The 27,435-nt window shown below is 36.7% G+C and overlaps 2 protein-coding genes across 3 annotated transcripts; one reads left to right on the top strand and one right to left on the bottom strand.

Annotated features, from left to right (window-relative positions):
• Nucleotides 1-3,455: 3,455 nt before the first annotated feature.
• Nucleotides 3,456-5,520, bottom strand: LOC103945317 (probable carbohydrate esterase At4g34215). Of its 2 annotated transcripts, XM_009355878.3 has the most exons (3): nt 4,859-5,518; nt 3,844-4,048; nt 3,456-3,657 (listed from the first exon to the last, which is right to left on the bottom strand). In XM_009355878.3, the coding sequence occupies exons 1-3, from the start codon at nt 5,480-5,482 to the stop codon at nt 3,635-3,637; spliced, it is 852 nt and encodes a 283-aa protein (XP_009354153.2). In that variant the 5' UTR covers nt 5,483-5,518; the 3' UTR covers nt 3,456-3,634. The 2 variants fall into 2 exon arrangements, with proteins under 2 accessions (XP_009354153.2, XP_009354152.2); XM_009355877.3 differs by having other exon boundaries at nt 3,456-4,048; nt 4,859-5,520.
• An 18,788-nt stretch (nt 5,521-24,308) lies between these two features.
• Nucleotides 24,309-25,651, top strand: LOC103945316 (transcription factor MYB44). The gene has a single exon (XM_009355876.3). It carries the CDS (start codon nt 24,457-24,459, stop codon nt 25,414-25,416), a length of 960 nt encoding a protein of 319 aa, XP_009354151.1. The 5' UTR covers nt 24,309-24,456; the 3' UTR covers nt 25,417-25,651.
• The last annotated feature ends 1,784 nt before the right edge of the window (nt 25,652-27,435 follow it).

Raw genomic sequence — 27,435 nt, 5'->3', positions numbered from 1 at the left:
AGTCGATTTTATGTTCCGCTTCAGACAATCGATTTCATCTTCCATTTTTTTTCGCTAAAATGTTGTAGTCTTTGTGTATATGGTTGTAAAGATTTATTTTGTTCTACAAAAGAAATGAGTACGTATGTCTGAGGGCTTAAAAATTTCAAGGCCTAAATAATCAGTTCATATTAATCCGACAAGTTATAAATACATAGTCTCATATATAATGGCCTCTCACTCATTTGGTGATCTTATCTTCGTCACTTCCAGAAATGGCATCCTTGGCTGACTCAAGGGTATGTGCAACTGCAGCAGTTGCATCAAGATCAACGATCACTACCTCCTCCTGCAGCCCCCTTATTTCCACCATCTCGAATCTCATGAACCACCTCAACCTTCTCCTTCTTGGGCTGTTTGTCTTCCCCTGCCGGCGACCGACAATCTACTGTGTCCACCTTGAATTCCACCGCTCCTTGCTCGTTTATTTCTTCAGTTCCCTGCCAAAAACACAATTCAAAACAGAACGCAGAGTTACTAGATAATCCAAATAATTGTTAATTTAAAAATATTCAAACAAATATTAAACATATGGTATAAAATTAAGAAAACGATGAATGCATACGTTTGAAATATTCATGTTGCGAAACGCAACTTAGTCTGAAACTTGCACCTCCAAAACATAACATGATCAGCTGGTCAAGGCGTAGATGGTAGATATAGTTTAGTTCGTCGCGGTCAAGCCATAGTGTGGAAAGAAGGGGGCACCAGGGACGGGCACGTATCATGTGAGCTGTCCGCTTTGCGTCCACGTATCCTATGGTAAAGAGTACTTACTTAGAATGAGTTCACAATCACGAGGCATTTTTATTTAATAATATTGTCTCGTTATAATTTCTTCACATAAAAATATTATGTGACGATGAACTCGTTTTATATAGATTATAAAAAAGTTAGATATTTTTATCATTTTAGTTATTATTTAATTGACATTTTTTCACAAAAAAAATTAAAAATAAAAATAAAAATTAACTGTAGATAAACTTAAGAATCACTTCTATTAATTTCAAATCTCAAAAATTAAAATAAAAAACCATGTCAATTTCTAGACAATTTGAGCTAAAAAGCCGTGTATCATCGTTCCTCGTCATTTATATTCCCACACTTGATGAACATACGTTGTCAGAAGCCAGAGATTTCCCATTATCCATAATACACAGAATTGTTAGGCCTCCTTCGGATTGAATTTAATTGGAAGGCAGATTGTCTGCTCTCTTGTTTGGGTTCCTTTCTCATTTTCTCTTATTTATGCAGATACGATTAAACCACGTCAACGTTTTATATTTCTATTGTTTTTTGTCTTATTATCTTTATAAAAAAAAATCAACATAAGATGTTGATATGAGTTAATCATGACTGTACAAAATAATAAGGGATAGGAAAGGCACTCAAATAGGAGGGCAGACAATCTGCATCCATTTAATTGGGTATTTGGATATATGGGCCGTGTTCTTGTCGCTTTTAGAGCCAGCCCTTAAGCAAAAGCAGGAAGAGGTGTTTATCTTACATACTTTTTGCCAAATTACCATTCCAACTGTACCATATTAAAATTGTTTGAAAAAATTTGTACCTTTGGTAATGATACGATATTTGTATCGTATTATATATTCTCGGTACGATAATAGTATTCAAAACCATTATCAGTAATATATCGTATTGTACCACTACTATTAATATTATATTATTTATTTAGTCATTTATATATAATTTAGTATTATTATCATTATATATGCACTTTATATTTTTTTCCTAGTCATTTATCCAAAACCATCATCTCACCCTTTAACCTCTACTTTCCCAATAAAAAAAAAACCTAAGCCTTGTGACTTCATCTTTTCACTCATCTTGCCATCGATTTCATTTCTGTTGCTCTTGTTCTGGCGACTCTCTCTCCGCAGTATTTAGGAATCTTTGTACTATTTTTTTTAGGAATGCTGAGTTCTTTCAACAATTTTTTCCATCTATTTACTTCTTTTTTTCTTAAAAGAATCTTTATAAAATTTTCATAATTAAATAAAAAAGTTTTAGAAACCCAAAGAGAGTGGCCAAAACACTCTTGGGCCTTGAATTGGGTTGGAAAAAAACCAAAGTTTGGCCCAAAAGAGTGATCCAAAACAAAGTGATAATTACCATTACCATACCATGTCAACTGAACTATTTGGCATGCATAAATTCGGTATACTGAAAGTTTAGCACAATAATAGTAAAAAATTTTACCGTATCAAAAGTTTAGTATGGTGAAATTAGTACATGAATTTTGGTATGATAATCGTACCAATACCACCCCTACTTACATGGGCATCCAATCGACTCGGTTTAATGAATTATTGGGCCCTTTGGATTTTAGTTCTTCATACTTTTTCATCGTAGTCGATGAATTCGTACCATTTGATAAGCGCATCAGAGCATCTCTAACAAAAATTCTAAGTTTTTGTTAAACTAATAAATGAACAATATAAAAAAAAATTACTTAGCTACTCAATTTACCTTTTCATCTCTAGCAATAAATGTTATTTTAACAAAATTTAAATATTTTATTATTAACAATTCAAACCCTACTCATTTATTTTCTGAAACCACCTTCACTCTTCTTGTTTTCCTTGCTCAAGGGTTCAACCTTAATTGTTGTTGTTGTTGTTTTTTTTTTTTTTTTTTTTGAATATTTAGCACGTGAACAGTTGCACTCTAAATTTAAAGAGTGATTGTTCATTTGCTATAATAGAGACTATTTTACAACATGAATTTTTTTAATATGACTATTTTAAAATAGAGTATTTTTTAACAAGTTTAAAAATAGGGTATTAGTTGTTTTACAGCATCTCTTGGAGATGCTCTTAGCTATCATTTACCATGCTAATGCTTGAAGCACAAGGATCATAAAACCAAACCAAATTTATTAGCAGAGGGTAAACAATTTTATGGTCAGTTACCACATCTTATTGCATGCGCTACAAAAATGATATGTATATCATTAGTGGTGGAGCCAGAAATTCATTACAGGAGGGGCCCTTAAGCCAAATGAAAGAAATTAGAAAACAGTAGTTACAAGTATAATTAATTGGAGAACAATCTAAGGTTTTTTGTTGTTGCTTTGTATTGTCATGAAGAATTTAATCAAACAATATGATGAAGATTTAAAATTTGTACGAAAAAAATTAGTATTGCGTTTGTTATATCATAAGAATAGAGCTTGTTCACGAGCTTTAATAAAAAAATGATTAACATATTAGATTTGAACAAAAATTTAAAATCATGGTTGGCTCAAAACTGTTACTATTAGATTTTTCTTTCAACATAATTAGATTTTCTTCTAAATTGTATAGATGTTGTTTTATAGGAATTGACAAAAAGGGAATTAGTTTAAAAAAATCAAAAGGTTATTGGCATCAGAAAGCTTCTATGATAAAACAGAAGGCTAGTTATAAAGCTTGATGGTATAAGAATCAGAAAATTGTCTGCATAAACAAGTCTCAAACTCATGGCTTGCTGGAAACATTAAACTCCACTCCACCAATGGACCATATACTCTTTATTGAATAAACCAGGAAACAACACGTCTGAATGGGTGAAATTCCAAAATGGGTCCTAACACATTCTAGCCTCCATGTAGCTCCGCCCCTGTTTATCATAGTACAAAGTCAATCATAGGATAGTAGCCTGGCCAAAACCCTAATAAATACAAACATTTCAATTTGTAAACACTACGAATGAAGTAACAAGTTAGCTAGCTCGTGGTGAGAAATTTCAGTAGCAAATAAAGTACAAATTGGAAAACATAATTAGGGTATGTTGCAGGAGCATTACTTATGGCGCTGGGCAGGAACTGAAGATAAGCATCAGCCAACATTTTCCCAAGTTCAACCTGGGCAGGGGCAGTGAGGTGTACGCCATCAGGCTCCAGTGGCAGGCCTTTGGCGTCGACGGTTCTCACGTTTAGAAGGTCGACTCCCAGCTGGGCTTCTCTAACTATCTCTATCAGTGTTGCTTCATACCCAGATGCTAGAGCCACCTATACAACCAACACACATCACGCACTGTTATTTCTAGAGTTGCAGACACACCATTATCAACCAACTAATTAGTCCTTCACTAATTTAGACAAAGTCACACGCTATCTCACTAGAAATTCTCTTTGCAAGACGTTCTTTTTTTTAAAGAACATTTAAAGTTAAACGCGTTTAGAATAGACCTTATTGCATTTCAGTTGATTACCAAACGACATTATTTTATTAGTTTTGTTATAATATAACACATAGTCACACACACATGCATACCAGGGCAGGACCTCGAAGCATGTACATTGTGATAATCCAATCCTCGAAAATGAAATGAAACAATTTGCCCATCGATTCTGTCTCTTCATTTCAACTCTCAGCTTAGATGTGAATTCCCTTTATTAATTTTTTTTACCATTTCAATTGAATATAATTCATATCACATTAAGAAATACCAAGTTGCACTAGGTTTACCTAGGAATCGATCAAACTTGTAATTAAATTAGTTAACAGTGATACCGACTTCGTCAACTTCTTACATTTTAAAAATATCTAAACCTAGCTAACAACGTGACATCATACAGAAATTAGGAAAATCTGCCTTTGCTAAATTTGGATTAACGAGATCAAGGAATAAATGGAAGCTAAGGCAAGAAGCTGAAAATCTAAAAGAGTAAAACCATGTATTAATGTCCCTGTGAGTTGCGCGAGTTGGCTAGCTAGGACGGTGTGTTTATCCTCTTACTTTCGAATGCCACACCAGAATTTTATCGTTTGTATAAACAAAAACTGAGTACTTAATTAACAATACTAAGTAATCGTACCTGGATTATTGGGAGATCAGGAGATTCCAGATCCAAACGTACATCCCCAAAAAAAGTTTCCAATCTGTTTTTATAAGACAGAGCGTCTTCTCTACTAGCTGTATCGCTCTCGCCCTGATACCACAGAAGTGCTCTGATCGAACCACTATTCTGCAACGAAGCCTTGGCCCTCCTGATCATCTGGTTGTACAGAAAGGAGCCACGTCTCCACTCGGTTATGTTAGTACCGCCGATCGCACAGGGGACTAACCCAATCCGACCACCGGTACTAGAGTGATTGGCCAATACCGCTTTGGCAAACGCCATGCCGGGTCCAATCCCAATGGTCTTCTCCACATCAATGTCGGCATGGAGAGGCTCGCTTGCTTTAACCCACGTGAGATTCACATTGAGCCGGAAGACTGATGGGTTGGGGCGGCACTCTGGCGGCACGACACCGTCCCAGGTGGCGATGCCTGTGGTGGTGTTGTTAACCACGCCACCTCGACCCGCCATGTTACTCTGTCCGGCCAGGATGAATATGCTTTTGAGATGTTGATCAGTTTTTTTGTTTGGTTGTTGGGTAGTTGGAGATGGCGAGCAGGCTTGAGCCACAAGAGACAAGACCAACACGAAAAGCAGCATTGTGGGACAGGAAACTGTGGCTTCTTTCTCTCAAACTTGAAGGCATTTTGCAAGCAAAGAATCTTGCATTTTTAATTTTTTTTATGTCCAGTGATTAGTCGGACCAAGTCCACCTCCTCCACCTAAATCAATAGTAATTAACTTGATTAAACAATAATTGATCAAGTGTATCTCCATCCCTAAAAAATAAGTTAGCCCTTCTAGTCAATTCGTATTAAAATATTATTATTTTTTTATAAAATAATTAAAAAAATTATCTTTAATTTCGGATAGAATTTCTAACCAATCTTGTTATGTCATGTGTCATTTTTCGAAAATACAATTTTTGTAGAAGATGATTAGGTATTTATATATTAAAAAAATCATTTAATTTTTTTTTCTATAATTTTAAATATTTTTTATTAAGTTAATTAATCTAGGCTGTTGGATTTCAAAAGGTTGAAATTCAACAACCCAAAAGTGGACACGTGGCCCACGGTGAGATTCTAACATTAAAAAAAAAAGGAATCAGCCATGGTTGACGTCAAATAGGCCAGTTCCTCACTCAGCCCATTCTAGGCTAACCTAAAGACTGGGGTGGACTTTGGGCCGGTCTATTTTGTGGGGTGGAGTGGGTTTTTGGAGTGCCAACCTTTTTTTTTAGACTTTGGGCCAACCTCCAAAGGAGGAGTAGACTTGCTTTTAGTTGAGGTAGGAATCTTACTCTACACTCATGTTTGACTTTCAGTCACATAATCATTCGCAATTTCAAAAGAGTAAGGTTAGGGAGACCAAATTTTTAAACTAAATTTTGTAAATAAATGATGTGGTTGATTATTGGATTATTACTGAAGTGTTGGTTAACCTGTTTATTTCTCATTAGTGTCACATCGCTTGGTTTGCAAACTTGGTTTAAAAATTTGGCCTTCATAGCATTGTCCATTTTCAGAACTTTAGTGTCTTGTATTGTATAAATATCACCTCCTTACAAGAAGAATAGAAGCATTATTCTCCAAATCGACTAGCACTAACTAGGGGTGGGTTGGAAAAACCGAAAACCAAAAAAAACCTGACCACAAAAAACATAAAACTAAAGTAAGAAAACCAAACTGAACCAAACCAAAAGTTATTGGTTCGGTTTCGGTTTCGGTGTTTCAAAAATCAAACCAAACCGAACTGAACCGAATTAAATATAATTAAGTTTATTTATTAATTTAATATTTGAGTGTTTATATTCCAAGCCCAATTTAAGTTTAAACCCAAGTTTTAAGCTTTTATTTTAGGCGAACCATTAACCCATAATCCAAGTCATTTTTCTTCTCTCCACTTAACCCTCTTCTTTCTTCCATTTTTTTCCCCATCCAACTGTCTAATTTCTTCATTTTCCCCACCCGACCCTCCCTGCATCTTCTTTCTCTTTCTCTTTTTTTTCCTTCCTTCTTTCCCTAGAATGAAAAAACTGTAAGCAAAGTTGTAGAGCATAGACCAATTTTCAAATTAAAAAAAAAAAAAAAAGTTTTATAAAAAAACTGAACTGAACCGAAAGCAAGCCCAAAAAAACCTAACCAAATAAAAAGCCAAAAAAAATGAACAGAACCAAATCCAAATTTCGGTTTTGGCAAAAAACCAAACTGATCGAAACCGAACCCACCCCTAAAACCAACGCCTGTTTAATTGAAAAAAAAAAATCAAAACCCTAATCCTATGCCGTGTTGCTCTTGAGCGACCAGCCCAAAAAACGCAACAACCGTTGCTTGATTCCTATTATCTTCGATCCTCTGCTTTGACGAGCAGGTCTACTCGATTCAATTTCCAGGAATCGATTGTTTAAGTCCATCACCGATACCACCGAATCCAGTCTTTCGTTGCTTCGATTGTTGTTCAGTCAAACAACTCAATTTTAATATTAGAGTGTTGCATGATGAACACAACTATGACCTATGGGCACCTCTCATTGAGATGCACATAGTCGGAAGAAAGAAGTTGGTATATTTTTGTGGCTCGAGTAAGGCTTCAGATGAAGACAATCATATGTACGATGATTGGTACTCTGAGGACCAGAAAGTCAAGAACTGGCTTCTATCCTCCATGAAGCCAAAATTGATGAAGCAATATACTCGGTTACCGACTGCAACTGACATTTGGAAAGCCTTGAAGGCTGCTTTATTTGATGAGAAGAATAAAATGCGAGTTTATACCTTGAGCATCTCACCTCCAACCAAATGGGAAGCCTGTGTCTACTTACTTTGGTGAACTCACTGAAAATTTTCAGGAGTTAGATCACTACAGTAAGGTATCCATGAGTTGTGAAAATGATATTAAGATTTATCAAGAATCATAGGAGCATCAACGAGTCCATCCTATCCTGGGAGGCCGTGATGATAAGTTTGAACAAGTTCGTGGTGAGGTTCTGCGCAAATAACCAACCATGAGCCTTCAAGCATCCTATGCCTATGTACGTCGCGAGTCAGACGGATGCTATAAACGGCGAGGGGGAAAAGATGGAAGCGTTGGTTGTTTGTAACCATCCCTCCTCAGAATCGGTCCAATTCATTTGGTTTAGGAGGCCGACCTTATACTGATTCATCCAAATGCACTGAGCGTAGCAAGTGTGTGTTGGAATGTAACCCTTCAGCTGGAAATTGATGGCTGAGATCATTTGGAAAATGTATTTTTGTTTCAGTTTGAATGTCAGCCATTGGATCATAGTCCACATGGTTTCTTAATGTTGTATTTAGTTTAAGTAATAGAATTAGACATGTGGCATTATCTCATAGGATAATACCAATGAATGGTTGAGATTATACTGTGTATTGGAGTGTGAAGGATCTCCCTTCCTTCCATGTGCAACGGTAACAAAGTGTTTTGTGTGTTCGGTGTGTGAAATGATAAGTGCAGAATTCCTTTCATCTTCTTCGAAAACTCTCTCTGTCTTTCCTCTTGCACAGAGCCTCCATTGGAGCTTATATTACCAAACACAAACAATAACATAGCCTCAGAGCCTGGTTTCATCGTCTAATCTGGGCGTGAAATCTGTGAGTTCGTGAAGATCGATTGAGCTGCATACTCGAGCTCAAATCGAATCTGGAAATTTACGATTGCTTTGATTCAAGTCTAATATGGCTGGATCCGGTAGTGTTGAGCTTAGAGCTCCAGTTTTCAATGGAGAGAATTATGAGTTCTGGAGTATTCGAATGAAGACCATTCTGAAATCTCATGGTTTATGGGAGCTGGTTGATAATGGGTTCGAATCGTCAGATCCAAAGTCTAAAGTAGCTACGGGTGACGAGACGAAGAAGGAGACGTCAAGTGAAGTGTCGTTCAGCGAGATTCTGATGAAGGATGCTCGTGCGATTGGGATGATTCAAGGCGCAGTCTCGGATCAGATTTTTCCCAGAATCGTGAATAAGGAGACATCCAAAGGAGCTTGGGATGCTCTAAAAGGTGAATTTCGAGGTGATAAACAAGTAAGAAATGTAAAATTACAAGGGTTACGTAGAGATTTTGAATATACTCGTATGAAGGATAGTGAACCATTATCTGTATATCTCTCTCGATTGTTTGATATCATTAATCAAATGAAAAGCTATGGAGAAGAATTATCTAGGGAGAGAATAGTGCAGAAATTATTGATTAGTCTTCCTAAAACATATGATGCTATCTGTTCTGTAATTGAGCACTCTAGAGATCTTGAAACTATTGAGGTTCAAGAGGTTGTGGCTTCTCTAAAAGGATTTGAACAACGGCTTGATTTACATGCTGAGTCTTCTACTGAGAAAGCATTTGCAAGTTTAATTGTTGCGACTAAGGGTGCTAGAAGTGGTGGATTTTCTGGGAATCACAGGTCTCAAGAGAATTGGAAATCAAGAGGAAAAGGTTGGGATCATAAGCCTAACTTATGCTCAGAGACAGAACAACACTCAAAGGAATTGGGATCATAGGCCTAATTATACTCAGAAACAAAACAATTCTCAGGGTGATTGCAAATGGTGTGATAGATTACATTATGGGAAGTGTTGGTATGAAGGCAAACCAAAATGTACTGGCTGTGGGAAACCAGGACATTCTGTAAAAGACTGTCATGAGAACAAGGGGATACAGAAGGCAAATTATGCAAGGCAGATGGGAGAAATGGGATCATTGTTTTATGCTTGCAATGCAGTGACAGATGTGAAGGTAAATAATTCATGGTATATAGACAGTGGCTGTAGCAACCACATGACAGGTGATGAGAGATTGTTGGTTGATGTTCAAAGAAATTTGACCTCAAAGGTAAAGATGGGCACAGGAGAGGTTGTGCAGGTGGCAGGAAAGGGAACCTTGGTGATTGAGACTAAACTGGGAAGAAAACATATACAAGAAGTGATGCTTGTTCCTGGACTTGAGGAAAACCTTCTCAGTGTAGGACAAATGATGGAACACGGTTATTATTTGTTGTTTGGAGGTGGTGTAGTGAATGTATTTGATGGTTGGTCACTTGACAACTTGGTAGTAAGAGTTCATATGACTGCAAATAGATGTTTTCGTTTGACAATGATGCCAGTCACTCAGTGTGCTCTAAAAGCTAGTGTCATACACTGCTCTAAGATATGGCATAAAAGGCTGGGTCACTTGCATGAAGGAGGTCTTAAAGCACTTGAAGAACAGAATCTAGTACATGGATTGCCTAAGTTAGAGATGTCAACAAGTGTGTGTGAAGGGTGTATGCTAGGCAAACAACACAGAGACTCATTTCCTTCTAAATCGACTTGGAGAGCTAAGGATCCACTGGAGGTAGTTCACACAGATATTTGTGGTCCAATGCAAGTCGAATCTCATTCTGGAAATAGATATTTCTTGTTATTCACAGATGACTGCACAAGGATGTCATGGGTATATTTCTTGAGAAATAAGTCTGATGCATTTGGATGTTTTAAGAAATTTAAGGCAATGACTGAGCTACAATGTGGATATAAGGTAAAATGCCTCAGAAGTGATAGAGGAGGAGAGTTCATTTCTGCAGATTTTATTGGATATTGCAGTGATCTGGGAATCCAGAGACAGCTAACTATGACTTACACTCCTCAACAAAATGGAGTGTCTGAGAGGAAGAACAGGACTGTTGTGGAAATGGCAAAGTCAATGTTGCATGAGAAGGGTCTTCCATACATGTTTTGGGCAGAGGCAGTCAATACTGCAGTGTATCTGCTTAACAGGTGTCCATCCAAAGCTTTGAGAAAGACTACATCGTTTGAGGCATATAGTGGCAGAAAACCAGGAATAGCTCACTTGAAAATATTTGGATCCATCTGCTATGTTCACATACCTTCTAGTCTTAGACACAAGTTAGAAGAGAATAGTCACAAGTGTATCTTCGTTGGTTATGGTGCAAGTGAGAAAGGCTATAGAACGTTTGATCCAATTTCAAGGAAAATTGTCCTCTCAAGAGATGTCATATTTGATGAGGATGCCTCTTGGGACTGGAACTGCAATGAAGATACTGGAATAACATTTCCAGTCAGTAATGATCACCAGTTTGCCAATGAAAATTGTGTTATTGGTGAGAAATCTCACTCTGGGGAATATATTGTTTCTCAAAGTGAGAATGTGGTTGATAGATCTCAAGCACATGATGATACACCTAAGAAATGGAGAAGTATAAATGAGATCATGGCTCAATGCAACATGTGTGTCATTGAACCTGAAAATTATGATGATGCAGCTAAGGATGAGTCATGGATGAGTGCAATGAGAGCTGAACTGGATATGATCGAAAAGAACAACACATGGCAGCTTGTTGAGAGACCTTATGACAAGCCTGTTATTGGTGTTAAGTGGGTCTATAAGACCAAACTTAATCTGGATGGTACTGTGCAGAAGAACAAAGCTCGACTGGTGGCTAAAGGCTATTCACAAAAGCCTGGAATCGATTATAATGAAACCTTTGCCCCTGTGGCAAGGTTGGACACGATTAGGACATTGATTGCTCTTGCTGCACAGAAGAAATGGAACTTATATCAGTTAGATGTGAAGTCTGCATTCCTCAATGGGATACTAAAGGAAGAAGTATATGTTGAGCAACCTCAAGGTTTTGTGAAGGAAAGTGAAGAAACAAAGGTGTACAAACTGAACAAGGCTCTCTATGGTTTGAAACAGGCACCAAGGGCCTGGTATGATGAGATTAACGCATACTTCAACAGTGCAGGGTTTGAGAAAAGTTCAAGTGAGGCAACTCTGTATGTTAAGACAAGAAAGGATTCTGGTATTATTATTGTCTCTCTGTATGTAGATGACATAGTTTATACTGGTAGCAGTCCACAAATGCTTGAAGAGTTCAGAAATGATATGATGAAACACTATGAGATGACTGATTTGGGTTTATTGCATCATTTCCTTGGAATGGGTGTACTCCAAACTGAGAATAGTATTTTTATACATCAAAAGAAATATGCACAGAAGCTAATTGAAAAGTTTGGTTTGAAAGATTGCAAACCAGTGGCTACTCCACTTGCCATGAATGAGAAACTGACCAAAGTTGATGGGAGTGAGGCAGCAGATGAAGGAGAGTATAGACAGCTTGTTGGAAGTTTGCTTTATTTGACTGCAACTAGGCCTGATGTGATGTTTGCAGCAAGTTTATTGTCACGATTCATGCACAATCCTACCAAGAAACATATGGGAACAGCTAAAAGGGTACTGAGGTACATCCAGGGAACAGTTGACTTTGGAATCATGTTCGATAGAGGCAAAGCAACTACTCTAATTGGCTATTGTGACAGTGATTGGGCTGGAAGTGAGGATGATATGAGAAGCACCTCAGGGTATGTATTTACACTAGGATCTGGTATGTTTTCATGGGCTTCAATCAAACAAAACATTGTGGCATTGTCTACTGCAGAAGCAGAATATGTCAGTGCTGCAGAAGCTACATCACAAGCAAAGTGGTTGAGGTTTGTCTTAGAAGATTTTGGAGAAGAACAAGTGGAGGGAACTCAGATTATGTGCGATAATACATCAGCCATTGCTATGGCAAAGAATCCAGTCCTTCACCAGAAGACAAGACACATTAACAGGAAGTTTCATTTTATCCGAGAAGCAATTCAAGCTAAAGAGATTGAGCTAGTGTACTGCAGGACAGAGGAACAGATTGCAGATATCCTAACCAAAGCCTTGCCTAAAGATCGGTTTGTGTACCTAAGAGAGCTACTTGGAGTCAAATCAGCTAAAGGGTTAGAAGGGAGTGTTGGAATGTAACCCTTCAGCTGGAAATTGATGGCTGAGATCATTTGGAAAATGTATTTTTGTTTCAGTTTGAATGTCAGCCATTGGATCATAGTCCACATGGTTTCTTAATGTTGTATTTAGTTTAAGTAATAGAATTAGACATGTGGCATTATCTCATAGGATAATACCAATGAATGGTTGAGATTATACTGTGTATTGGAGTGTGAAGGATCTCCCTTCCTTCCATGTGCAACGGTAACAAAGTGTTTTGTGTGTTCAGTGTGTGAAATGAGAAGTGCAGAATTCCTTTCATCTTCTTCGAAAACTCTCTCTGTCTTTCCTCTTGCACAGAGCCTCCATTGAAGCTTATATTACCAAACACAAACAATAACAGTGTGCCTATTGCAATCTTCTTGATCACTAAAAAGCCAAATGCTACGTGCTAATTGGTAATCTTGGAGAGTGGGATAACAGAGTAATCCGTGCCGTAACAAACAACGTGCTGCGTTGGGATGAACCAAATATTGTTTATATTGGTTTTATATTTGTTTTATATATTACAAGTTTTCAAATATATAAAAATCCTCAAATATTATGTGATATTTATAAATTTTCCATGTTTAGTTCAACTGAAAATGCATTCCAATCATCGCGGGGGGGTCCAACTCCTACATTGAAGCACTTGTAGAAGATCCAACGGTAGGGTTTCGTGATCAATACGAGTGTTGCCTCCTATGGCTGGATGTTTCCTTTCCTGTTCTATTTCACCACTTGTCAAAACGAGTTGACCAAATCGAAGCATTCGCTGACCGATTGGAGCTCCGGACCTGGATTCGTATTGTAGGGCAAAAATGAATAATTTGGACGACGAGTTTGCCTTAGAGTCACTGCTTAGATCTGGTATCCAAAAGACTAAGGATGATACATGTAAGCTCACACAGCGCCAAACCCACAAAATCCAACAGTTAAAAAGAAAATGAGATGTCCACCAACTGGACGTAACATGACATCGTTGCATGAAAAGAATGGAGGCCGCATGGGAAAACTTGGTTCTGAAACCAAGTTTGACCATCGTGGGCAACTTCTTGAAGAAAAATGATCAAGTTGATTCAGAAATCCACCTTCCATGTCATGTTTTGGCCCCTGCCCTTTACAATAAAGCTTTCTATTATCAATGGAATGCTTGTTCCTTGTTTCCTTTTCCCTACAAATAATAGTATTCATTTTTTTATCACATTTTTTTTTGTCAAATTCAAATAAATATTACGTACTTGTATCATGTTTTGACAAAAAAAGAACAGAAAAAAAAAAAACTTATAACGAGATAACACTACTTGGCTCCTTAACTATAAAATAAATATTTACTCGTTCAAGTGAAACTACGAGTCTATAAAATAACTCCTCAGTTTGGAGCATATCCACCAAGGGTAGCTAAATTTGACCTTTGAATTGCACAAAAATTATTCATAGACTCGTAGTTTTCGAGTTTAACAATATCGCTCCAACAGTACTCTCTAATTCTATTACTTCAAAATTTTAATTATTTTGTAATGAGATTGAATCATTTGGATAACTGTTCACAAAATGAGATCCAAATAGTCTGTTGAAAAGGTTTATGATGTGTGTTTGATGAGTCAAATTTCTCGTCAACAACCTTCAGCTAGTCTATTAGAGTTGCTCTTTTTAAGTTCATATATTGCCAAAGAGATATTTGTTGGTTTGCCTCTTAAACTTGTATAGAGTTGTCAATTTCTCCAATTCATCCAAATTTCATCCAAATTTCTTTTTTTTTCTTTGCAACCATGCAGTTGTCATGTGTTGTCTGCTAAATATATAAAAAAATTGGATGAAAATTTTTAAAAATCTAGTGTCATGGGGGAAATTGACTATTTATAAAAGTTCGCAAGAGTAATCGGCTAAAATTAAGGTTCAAGGGGAAATTTGACTAATTAAAAAAATTCAGAGGATAATCGTCTAAAATTAAAATTTAAGGAAAAATTGATATCTCAATACAAGTTCTGGGGAAGAAGGTAAACCGACAAATATGCAATTTCCAAACTATCCTTTATCCATCATCTCATGCTACTATGGTCTGAGCCCCTTATATATCAGCTTAATTTTAAGTTGGACCTGTTCAGCAAATTCCTGTATCTTGTTTCATCAATGTACTGGTTTGGGCCACACTAAATTTTAACAGTCTTGGCCCATACTAAAACCTCTAACTAAAAGTCTAAAACACTGTTCATAGAACAGTCTCCTACCACATTTGCCCTCACATTTTTACATAATCTCGACTTTGCCCTCCTACAAGAGTGTTTATCAGAATTTCCATTTGCTTTCATCTTCTTCATCTCTCCTGAAATGAAAAAAAAAAAAAAAACTGAGTTCATCTAAAGAATCCCAAAATCAAAATCCATCCAGATCGTTTCCAATCTCCAACGACAATTGGTTTTCTTTTTCTTCCCTCTCCCTCGATGCTCTCTGGCTTCTCTCTGTAAAATACCCACCCGTCGCTGTCATTTTTATTGTCAAAATAATTTTGAGCTATTGCTCTATCCATTATCTATAATAAAGAGAAATGCACATAACATGTCCTTTATAAATAATGTATCTTCACCATATAAATTTTATACTCGAAATCGTTCAATTTCTTAAGTTGTATTTGATGATCATCTCTACATAAAAGCATTAGAATTAGAGATGGTTTATTCATTCAGATGTATCAAATAAATAGACAATTCATTGAAAATATGTTAATTGGCGTCCCACGGTCGATAACAATCTTCAATTCAGAATTTTTTTATTTTTTTTATTTTTTATTTTTATTTTTGTAAGAATGATCTTCAAATGAATATTAAGAAATTAAGTGACTTTGATTATGAAATTTGTATGGTAAAGATTTTGCAGATGGGTGGGGTAACTATATATAAGGACTTTCAATATATAGTAAAGAGGTTTTATTTTCTAATATAAGAACATCTTATTTCAAGGATGCAATCAATCGACTCATTATAATTGTTTATCTATTTAATCATTTACACTCTTATTTCATCTTTATATATCCTAATTTTTTTTTATAACAATTACACGAGAAACTAAAATATAAATGGTTAAGGCTTTTTATTTTAGAACCCCACATAATGTTGAATGCATCTCACATTAAAATTCAATATTAAATGACTTATGTACCCTACTATGCAATGATAATTTCAACCTTATTAAGTTTAAAAAATATAAGAAATTTATAAATACACCCCACATCACTTTTAACGTATTATTTATCATTTTCAACTATCAATACCTCTCATACCCCTCTATTGTTGAGCAAAACTTTAACCAGTGAAACTACAAATATATTGATTGAGAAAAATTATTTTTGACGAATGGAACACGAAATTAATGTTTTGGAAACTTCACATGAAGTAAGATTTCACATAATTTTGGAATTACTTTTTCTCTGTTTGGCTCATTCCAGTAGAATTTGGTGATACAACCTCTCTCTTCCCGCCACTAAATTTCCTAAATATACCGCAACACGAGATTTCCTAAATATACCCCAACACGTTGTGAAAAATGCTAAAGAAAATTGTGTAACAAGGAGGTTTGTGTTTGATGCCTCAAAGATTGCTGCTCTCCAATCCGAAGCTGCCAATGCCACAGTGCCAAGCCCTACGCGTACTTAAGCCATTTCGACACATTTGGAAATGCACAACGGAAGCATCAAGATCAAGACTAGGTTATGGAAGATATAGACCACAACTGTTGCCGCAGTTGGTGTCCGTTGCAAAGAAATTAGGTGTATGTTGATAATGTGGGATGTAAGGGTATCATGGGGAGTATATGGAGTGTATTAAGATATCTACCAATTAATAAAAAGGAAAACTAATGAAAATGGCTTGAAAACTTTAAGTTTTAACGATAAGGATAAAATAAAGGGTAAAGTGAATACTACCAGGATTGACTTTTTAATGTAAAAATGTGGTTTTTCGTTAAAGTGAACAGTACAGGGAGGTTTTCGTTAATGTTCCCTCAATAAAACCCTAGTTGTCAACCAAAACTCCATGAAATTACCATTTTAACCCCCTCCCCAAAACTGAACTCAAGTAAAAAATATGGGCAATTTAGTAATTACGTGAACATAAATTTTATTGTTTTTTACAGCAATCTCACAGCTAGGTTAGTGTGACAGCCCGTCCCGAAATATTTGTATCGATGGCGTGGAATGACGATTTTGCCCTTGGATGTTAGTTGGAGTCATGGGTGATTTGTTTTTTTTTTGTTGGTGGCTGCAAACTAGACCACACACACACTCACACACCCAAGTATCCCGTTGACCCTCTTTCTCTCTCCTCTCTCTTGGATTTTCTTCCAATTCCGTACAGTTGTACGAACAAACCTTGGACCAATCATTTCATGCACGAATCGAAGATTTGAAGGCTGGTTTTGGACTCCTAGCAAGCCCAGGAACTCATCCATACCTTTGGTTAGACGTGAAACCTTCGAAAACCCTAGTTTCTCGCAAACCCCGATTTGGAGTATTGTTCATACACTCGTCATCGTGAAGTTTTCAAGGAATTTTAAGGTTATAGGGAGCCTTAAAACATCTTCACGAAGCTCGGGGAGTAATTTTGAAGTGATTTGGATGTCGGGAAGCCCAGGTTTAGTGAGTTGCAGGTTTGGCCGGAATATCGAAGGTTTTTCAAGCGACTTTTCGTTGGTTTTAGGTCCCTAAAGTGGTATGATTATGTTCTTCTCATCTTAAGCTTCATTTTGATACAAATTTCATGGATTTTGGTTGAGAAATGAAGAAGATATTGAAGTTTTGAAATTTCCCAGTTTCCGGCGATCGCAGCGGTGACCGGCGCCGGACTCCAGCGAGCCAAGGAAGAAGGAGGAGAATATTCCGTCAAAGTTGACAGAATATTCAGACGCCGCTAGGTAACTTTAACGACATATTCTGAATTTTAACAAAATATTCCCTAACATTGTTAGGGAATTCGTTTGGTGTGCCAGGCACGTGCCTGCGCGTGAGCCGCGCGTCTGGCTGTGCCTTGGTTCGTATGTGGCGGCGCGTGGGTGCTTGGAAAATTTTCTAAAAATATGGGGATGTTCATGAGGTTGAATAGGTCACGTTTGTATATTCAAATACCCCATTTGAGCATTGCATGAGAAGTTATTACCTAGTTTTGGTTATGTGCTTTAGATTAACGTTTTTATAGTTGTTTCGCATATAGGTGAGACTTATCCTCAAGACGAGCGCAGTCAATCGAGGCTCGAGGCTACGACCCTTCCACATACCAGTGAGTGGGCTTTTGGTTTCCGTATATACCTATATACTTGAGATGTTTCCTAGAAAATGAAATTGAATGATTATACGTTTTAAAATGCCATGCATAGTATCTGCCTATTTTATTTATGCATTAGTAGTTGCATATATTTATGATTGGTGATGCGGACACACAGGTAAGTGCCAGATAAGTTCATAAATTAAATATAGGAGATTGCTTTAGTTATGCGAGATATGATGTGATGCATTGAGAGCTTATAAACCTGCACCCCTGTGTTAGTGCTCCCGCCCAAAGTTAAGGCGCAGTCCTTCACGTGATGTTCACCTCCCGCACTATATGCTCACCTTGGATCTAAGTTAGGTGCATAGTTCTATTGTACAAACCACTTTAGGTGGTTCCGACTCGTAGGTGACCCGCGATTATTCGCACAGTCTTCACGTGATCGTAGCACTAGAGCATAATTATTTTACACCTAGTCCTGTCGTACAGACCACTTTAAGTGGTTCCGACTCGTGTGCAGGATTTGATATGATTGAGATTGGTTATGAGCTATAGACTTAGTCGTGCAAGTCACGTTAGGTGGTTCCAGCTGATATCAGATCTGGCATTGATATATTTTAACTAGATTATTTATAGCATTTCATTGTGATACTTTGGCATGGTATATTTCTATGGATTTTCATCCTGAGCATGATTTCTGATATAGCATATATTCTATTTTCTGGGAAATTATGCAGGTTTTACGGCGAGGGTTAGAACTTTTGAGAAAAAAATGAAATGATTTTGAAAAGCTTTGTTTTTGCCCACTCACACTTTCTATTTTGCGCCCTTCCAGGTTCTAGTTAGGAGTGCTTTTTGGTGGCTTGCGAGGAATCCACGGCAGCTCTGACAGATTATCACCATTGTAGGATTACCTTTGGTGTTGTGTAATTAGTATTTGTCCTGCTGGACTGCACTTAGGCTACTTATGCTCTGGTTGTGAATTCACACTTATTTCATCTTGCACTTGTTCTCATTTAGTGCTCTAGTTAGTTTGGTTTTTATTTATTCGCATTTCTTATATTATTATTGATTCCGCACTGTGCACATGGCTACGTCACCCTCATGTGACGGCCAGCACACCTTGATTTCAGTCGGAGTGTGTCAGTTAGTATGACATGCCCTATTTAAAAATTAAAAATAAAATAAAAAGTAAAAAGTATTCTCATGTTAGAAAAAACCGCGCATCATTATTTTAATTTTCATAAACTGATTTTTTTTTTTTTTTAAGAATTTTAAAAACTAATCCCACTTCATAATAAAAAGCAAAATGAAACAAAATTGTTCACACAATGTGCGTTGGCATCTACTAGTTTTTAATTAAAAAAGTAAATGTGATGTTTATTCACAATATACGAAGTGTCAATATAATAAGTCAATGATTAATTATCGTACATTTTTTGCGTAAGAAATCTCTATACATACATATGCAAATTAGACAATAAAAAATTCATACTGAAGGACTCTGGGAAACATCGTTGGGTCTTTCTACACCATGCAATTAGGAACGTATTAAGCGTTATTAAACAAGATTCCCACATCAAATTGATCATGTTATCCTATTTGATTATCCTCAAAGACCCAACTTTTCTTTTTGTTTAATAATTAATCTGCAGATCGAGAGGAGATGGGAGGAGAGGAGATGAGGGAGCCGAATGTAGTTGCACCTTGAAAGGTACACATTACAAAAACGAAAAGACTGCCCACTGCCGCATTTGTCCCACAGACGTACGTATTAACTAAACCCATTGGAGAAGGTATTGCTTGTAAAGAATCCAAAGTATATAATTGAGTTGTTGCATAAAACCATGCAATCCAGCAGGGTGCCCACGTTTTTGGATATTTCTTCCATCTGCAATATTCTCTAAAATCCGCCAATCACTTCTTCTTTTGGCTTTTAATTATTTTTAACTTTTTCAATAAGAGAGATACTATGACAAAAAAGCAATCTTTAAACTGTAGACGTAAGAGTGAAAATTCGTATCGAACTGAACTACAAGTTTTTAACCAAAAACCACAATTGAAGTTTAATTTTCCTTTTAACAAAAGCCCTAGTATTAGGAAGATATAAATTCTACTTTCGTCATAAATAATTTATCATCTTTATTCAATTTTGGGCTCTCCATTTTTATGTTTAACAATGTTGCAATATAATGACAACATTTAACATCTGAAATATAAAAAATATATTTAATGATGATGAGTAATATAAATAACAAATAAGAAGGATTGCACCAAATAGGTGAAAAATTAGAGCTAGTTTGGGACTGTTGTGTTTTTTTTTCCAACATTACTTCTGTTTTGTTGTGAGAATAAAAAGTCATAAAAAATTATTAGGTTGCCTATTGTGTAGCTTCATAACTCCCCCTTCCGTTAATGTAAAATATATCGTTGTACTAAAAAAAATTATGGGGTGAAAAATAGTAGAAAGCAAGATGCAACTCTACCCATTCTTCTCAAAAAAAAAAAAAACAAACGTTTTTGAAAAACATTTGCTCAAACTTAAACCCATAATTTAAAAAAAATAAAAAAACATTTTTTTTTCATTTACTCAACACAATTTTAACCCCAACTTAAAAAAAAAAAAAAAAAAAACCCAACTCAGATAAAATTCTAGGTTTTTGATGAATATTGTTATGATTTATTCTTCTCACATAGAGGAATATATAAACTTATACAATCTCCTACAAACTAGGAAACAAGTATCCCAAATCTACAAGGATACCAATTACATAACTTTATACTCAAAATAACTCTACATTCCTTATTCCCTAAGATTGCCTCGCACTGTCACACAACAAGTTCTTAATCAATATCATAGAAGATTAGGTGACTCTAATTACTCACCAAGATTCAAATTGCGACTGTCAAAGCAACCTACACCTTTTCTTGTTTAGAGCCATTGGAAGGGGCCATGCCACTATGATCCGAGCTAAGAAAACTCAATTACTATTAAAACCCATCATTAAATATTTAAGGTTACACTACAATTATCAAACTCTCAATCCAATACTACATAAATGATGAGGTTTTATTTAATGACACAAAACATTATTACTACTATAACAAAAATAGTGTGACTATATAAATATTATTATTACTTAATGACACAAAATTATTTTCTTATGCTTTGTACGTGAACGTATGTGTCTTATAAAGCAAGTGGTTATTTACTATAGTAGTAAAAAGGTATAAAGCGCATAATGATATAAGTTTTATCGTTGTCAACAACTAATCTAATATTTAATTTAATAAAATTTATCGTTTGATAAAAAAATAAAAAATAAAAAGGCAAAACTCATTGCCATTGGCATCGCAAGTTGTAATATGTTAGGGGGCCACCTTGGGCAGGTGATGACTCGACCAGTACCGACTGTACCTGCCAGTTCCCTTGTTTAATCAAGTGGTGGCCGTGCGGGGCGTGTGGGGGTGCGCACCTCACGTGAGGTGCACTCGTGTGGCAGAGGAGGTCACGTGAGGAGTACGGCTAAAGGACAGGGTTAGGTTGCGGAGGCGGGTGAGGGTTGGCACGTGAGAGAGTGTGGGTAACAGTGTGGTCCTACGTGTACGTGTTTGTTAGCCAGCTGTTTCCCGCGTAACGAAATTTGCAAGTTGGTTTAAGTTAGAGAAGTGTCGAAGACTCGAAGGTAGGGGACGACTCACTAACTCGCCTCCCTCCCTCTTTTTCTTGCTTTCTGTTTTTGTTGCTTTTCTCTCTCTCTTCTTTTCCGGTTTTTCTGTTTCTCCTTTTCCGTTCCATCCTCACGCTCTTGTCTTGCTATACCTCACACGCACTTCAAAACTTATATTAGGCTTATTTTTTGCTACATATTCTAGAAAGTCGAAAGTCGAAAGTCGTTTCTACAAAACTCAAAATTCATTACATATTGATTTAGATATGTTAATTTCTTATGTGATTTTGACTTGTGGGTGTTAGGCTAATCGATTTCTTTTTTTATTTTTGTCATTCCTTCAATTTCTCTTAAACTTAATATTATCTGATTGTTGAATATTAACTTGTAATGTAGACTTAGAATCAAACTTATTGCACATGCATCATAGTCTTGTTGGGTGTTGAGTCCCACTTATGTTTTAAAAGTCAACCCATAAGTTTCAGGGAGAAAATAGAGTCCACAAATTAAAATAGAACAAATTTTGAGTTTCAATGAGCAAAGTAATGACTTTTTAGTTACATAAGCATAGTAAGATTAAAATAAAGTTCTAAGAGGCGTAACAATAAAATAAGCTTATAAAATATTGTGCAATCTGAACACGTGTCATGTTCAACTAATTTCACTCAATACTACCCAAATTCTCTCTTTATGTTTCATATGTATGTGATTTTAATTTTTGTATCTTTGTTATTTCAAGTCAACCGAACAAAAATTTGATGAGTTCAATTTTTAAATTTAAGGAATGTGATATCCACATGCCTCATTTTACTTCTCACACACTTTTCTCATTTTTGACCGTCGAATCGGATCAATTGAATAATATCAATAAATATAAATTATCAAAGATGTGTGAGAAGTAAAATGCCTAAATTTAACTCTTAATACATTGTATCGAGGGGTAGAAGAAAACACATACATTAGTTAGGTTTTCTTTTCAGTATTTAATGAGTGAATGCTAATTCAAATTTGCCAATATTAATTGTACGTACCTTATATAAATTTCAAATTTCCAACCAATTATACGATACATGTCACACCATACTAACTTCTTAAACCATTATTTGATGGATCCATTACATTCTATATATTAATAATTGGATTTGGTTTAAGTTGCAAAGATGTAACACGTTACTATAATTATTTCCTAACAAAGTCCAAACGGATGAAAGCAACCAGGAAGGAAGCAAAACAACAACCCCATTAAATTAAGCCGGTTAGACGGTGGAGTCGGTTATGGCAGTTCAGTTCCGGGGGAAGGTGTGGGGGGAGCGTGACCGGCACGTGGAGGTTGGAGAAGTAGGCAGTTGGGGAGATAGACACTGCCCACTGGAGGGTGGGCCTGGGATTTTACAGGCTGGACCTGACAGATTTTCAGTACGTTAATCACCCGATTCTACTGCTCATTTTTGTCGTTTTGTGAGCCAGCTCAGCAGTTCCGTGCGTCCGTTTCCCATTTCAATTAAAAAAATAATTTTCTCCCCCGCCCCAAAATGCTCGCCAGCCTGGCTATTGGTCAAAGTCATCCGTTTGCTTACGCTCCCCATCCATTTCCGACCCCACCTCCCAACTAAACCAAACCGTACACCTTCCTGATTAATTTTTAATTTAATCCAATTTCATTTTGCAAATATTTCAATTTTTATTTATTTTTTATTTTCTTGCGATAAAGACGATAAGAGCTATCTAACAAAGTTTACGAGTGCATTCGTTGTACTGTTACGTGATGTTTACGATATTAATTTAATAATTTTAAGATTATGAGATTATATTGTTGTCTCATGGTTGATTGCAACACTCACATATCTCTGTTATTTAAAATTCTACAGTTAATTTTAATTTAGTTATTAAAGAAAATAAGATTGGTTGTTGTAATATTTAACAAAATAAGTTGAACAAAAAAGAAATTGTAATATAATAACACCACATTTCTGGTCCTCGCCAAACTTCCAAAACGGTCGTTCAACATTTAAATGCCGCGGCTTTAGAGGTTATACATCCCAACTGCATACTGTTACACCTTTCACTTCTCACTTCCCATTTAAAGTTAAATGTTCATTTCAAAATTTATATTAAAAACAAAAAATAAAAGAAATTAAAAACTTAAAGTGAAATTATACCCCACATATTCCCAAAAAATACGAAATTATAGAAAATAAAATTTAAATTTGGATATAAAAATGGAAAAACGATCTTAAAATCAGCGAATACAACTCACGTTTAAAACATCAGTGAAATGGACGGTGATAGAAATATCCACTTGAGCGGTTGAGGGCTCCACCATTGATCATCATCTCGTAGCCTATCGTTCAAATTTGAGATGACTTTATAAGATTCTACTAAAAACAGTAGGGCAAAGAGTAGCCGAAGGTAAACTGTTGTTCACTTTTATTTTAATTTTCCATTTGTTTTTGTCACAAATAAAAAAATAAAAAGGCAAAACAGATGGACTGATTATATTTTCTGCGTGTAAGTTAGAGATAAAACAAGCGACGCGTGTTAGTTATACAGCTGTATGCTAGTAACCGCCTTTGCCTGGAAGAATCCCTACTCGCAACGGCTAAGACCGGTTACTCAGACCGGCTATCCCCGGTCACCTCTATCCCCTTCCTCGTATACTATATATACGCACCCACACCTGTATGACCCTCTTCTCTCTCAAAACACGGTGAGGCTACGCCTCAACCACCGCCGGCGCCGCTTCCTCCTCCTCCTTGAACCCTCCAGCCTCCCTCAAGAATCTAATTTATCTTTAATATTTATTTTTAATTTGAAGATTTTGGATTCATTTTCTATGGCTTCCACAAAGAAAGTGGTGGATCGGATTAAGGGTCCATGGAGCCCCGAGGAGGACGAAGCGTTACAGAATCTGGTCAAGACCTACGGCCCGAGAAACTGGTCGCTGATCAGCAAGTCGATTCCCGGTAGATCCGGCAAGTCTTGCCGTCTGCGGTGGTGCAACCAACTCTCTCCGGAGGTGGAGCACCGCCCCTTCAGTCCTGAAGAGGACGACACCATAATCCGAGCCCACGCCCGGTTCGGAAACAAGTGGGCTACTATCGCCCGGCTGCTCAACGGCCGGACCGATAACGCCATAAAGAACCACTGGAACTCCACGCTCAAGCGCAAAAGCTCCTCCATGTCGGAAGATTTGAGCTCCGACGTCCAGGCCCACCCGCCGCACAAACGATCCGCCAGCGTCGGCGCTGTTCCGGTTACGGGTCTCTATTTCAACCCCGGTAGCCCGTCCGGATCCGATTTGAGCGATTCGAGCTTGCCCGGCGGTGTGTCTCCGTCGTCTCAAGTTTTCACCCCCTTTGCGAGACCCATACCTCCTCCCATTGCTCTGCCGCCGATGGAGGCCGTGACATCAGCTGTAGCCGTTGATCCGCCCACCTCGCTCAGCCTCTCGCTTCCCGGATCCGAATCGTGTGATGGGTCGAGTCATATGGCGTCCGGATTCGGAACCAATCCGATTGTCGGCCCCGCCCAGATTGTACAGCAAGCGCCAGAGGTAACAGCTCCACCGCGGGCGGTTGGGTTGCCGCCACCGCCGCGTCAGAGCAACCAGAACGGCGAGATGGGGCACGATCAGCAGTTTTTCAGCTCGGAGTTCCTGGATGTGATGCAGGAGATGATCAGGAAGGAGGTGAGGAACTACATGGCGGGGATCGAGCAGAAGGGGCTGTGCATGCACACCGAAGCCATCCGAAACGCCGTCGTAAAGCGTATCGGGATTAGCAGAATCGAGTAGCGTCAGGAAGGAAGCAGATAGAATGACGTAGTAGTCCTAGTGATGACGATCATTAAGATGATCGAGATGATGAGTCCGAATCCAAAAGAAAAAGATTGAACTCTGTTATTAAATTTCCGTTTTATTTTTTGGGTTTTTTTATATAATTAGTGAAAATAATTTTGGTAGTGTACAAAGGGACGAACTGCGGATGTTGATTAATGGAGGGCGGAAATGGTTAGATGGAAATTTCAAATTTTACCAATCTCAAGAACTAATTTGTTTTTAAATATATTAATCAGTTTTAGAAAATCAATTGTTTTCAAATATATTAATCAGGTTTAGAAAATGAATTATAAAAGCCTTTATAGCTAAAATGGTTCTTTAATTGTCATAATTTTTTATTTTAGTCAAGACATTTGAAATTAAGGAAAGTGATTCTGGATTTGGTAATACTTGAGAGATTAAATTTTAAAAATTAAAGGATATGAAAGTTAATGATTAGTTAATTACTTAAACGTTAATTGATTTATTATTTAAGTATTAATAAACATATTCATTTTTATTGGTGATATATCATTTAGTTTATAAATTTTGTCTTTTAATTTAGTCTTTTTACCATTGTTTTTCTGAGCTTGTTTAGCAACAATTATTTTCGTCATTATCAAAGACCAGTTGTATAGATGTTAATTCTTAGAGTATCTTCAAAGGAGATGTCAAAATGTACATATCAGTTATAACAGTAAAAAAAGACCACTAATATTCTGCAACTGAAGTGCTAAATCCTACGTGGCGATGACATAGATCGGCAACAAAAGAGGTTGCTGTCAAATTTGACACCAAAGGTCCTGACGAAAATGCGGTCAAATGGATCAAACAGGTACCCAAATCCTAAGTGTTCAAAAATTTTCAACAATTATTTTCGTCATTAACAACATTAAATAAGGATAAAGTGACAAAGATAATTGATGGTGAATAAACTCAAAGACCAATTCTATAGTTGTTAATTTTTAGAACATCTTCAAAGGAGATGTTAAAATGTCCACATAAGTTATAACAGTAAAAAAATACCACAATAATATTCTCCAATCAATATGTCAAATCTTATGTGGCGCTGACATGGATTGACAGCAAGGGGACTACTGTCAAATTTGACAGCAGCTTCAAATATTTTATTATTATTTTTATCTCCTACCCCTCTCACTCTTTCCCTAAGCCGTCATCTACCACGACGTCCTTTCCTCTTCGACAAGCTCGCTGAGCTCTGCACGTCGCTATTCTGCTACCTCTACGCCGCAGCACCACCACCTCCTCTTTTTCCCTCCCGCTTCAACTTGCCACCCGATTCCCACAACTCGCTCGAGTCGCTGAGCCAACTCACCTTCGCCGTATCATCGCCACCTTTTTTGTTGTTGTTTTGATTGTCTTTGTCATCATCATTTGCTACTTTACCGGATTTTGTCTTCGTCGTCACCGTCTGCGACTTTAACAGAGCAATCGCGATTCGGTTCGGATTGGATTTTGGCTCGAATTGGTTTAGCGTTGTTTTAGGTTGATGATTTTGTGGATATGTGGATTGTGTTCTAGTGTAAAAAAATAATATTTAATTTGACATATCGGGTGGAAGGCAAAAATCTTAGAAGATGTCAAAATGCCAATAGGCTGTCAAATTCAAATTTTATGTTTAAAATTTGACATCTCCTTTGGAGATGCTTTTAGAAAACAAAGTGAAGAGCTATGTCAGTTTTTTATTATTTTGAAAAGAAAACTAATATAATAAAATGAGTAAAAATTAAAGTTAGTTGATAATTTACATTAATTTAGAATAGAACATCGTTAGTAAAAAACAAAATATTAAGTTTTAATAGAATATTGCTCGTGAAAAATGAAAAGTTGGGTAACATTATTGGATGGAGAGGGATGGAAGAAAATTCGAAGTGTTGTGTTTGATTGAGGTGCAGATTAAGACCCAGATAGAGTTTGTGGAATTGAAATGGTGACGGCAGGGTTAAATAAACGCAGTTGTCAACGCTTAATTAG

The sequence above is a fragment of a genome, unplaced genomic scaffold (assembly GCF_019419815.1).
Source record: "Pyrus x bretschneideri cultivar Hongxiangsu unplaced genomic scaffold, Pyrus_bretschneideri_v1 Contig15, whole genome shotgun sequence".
NCBI classification, from domain to species: Eukaryota; Viridiplantae; Streptophyta; class Magnoliopsida; order Rosales; family Rosaceae; genus Pyrus; species Pyrus x bretschneideri.
Note: the sequence above shows the minus strand (reverse complement) of the source record. Positions and strands in the feature narration are given on the sequence as shown.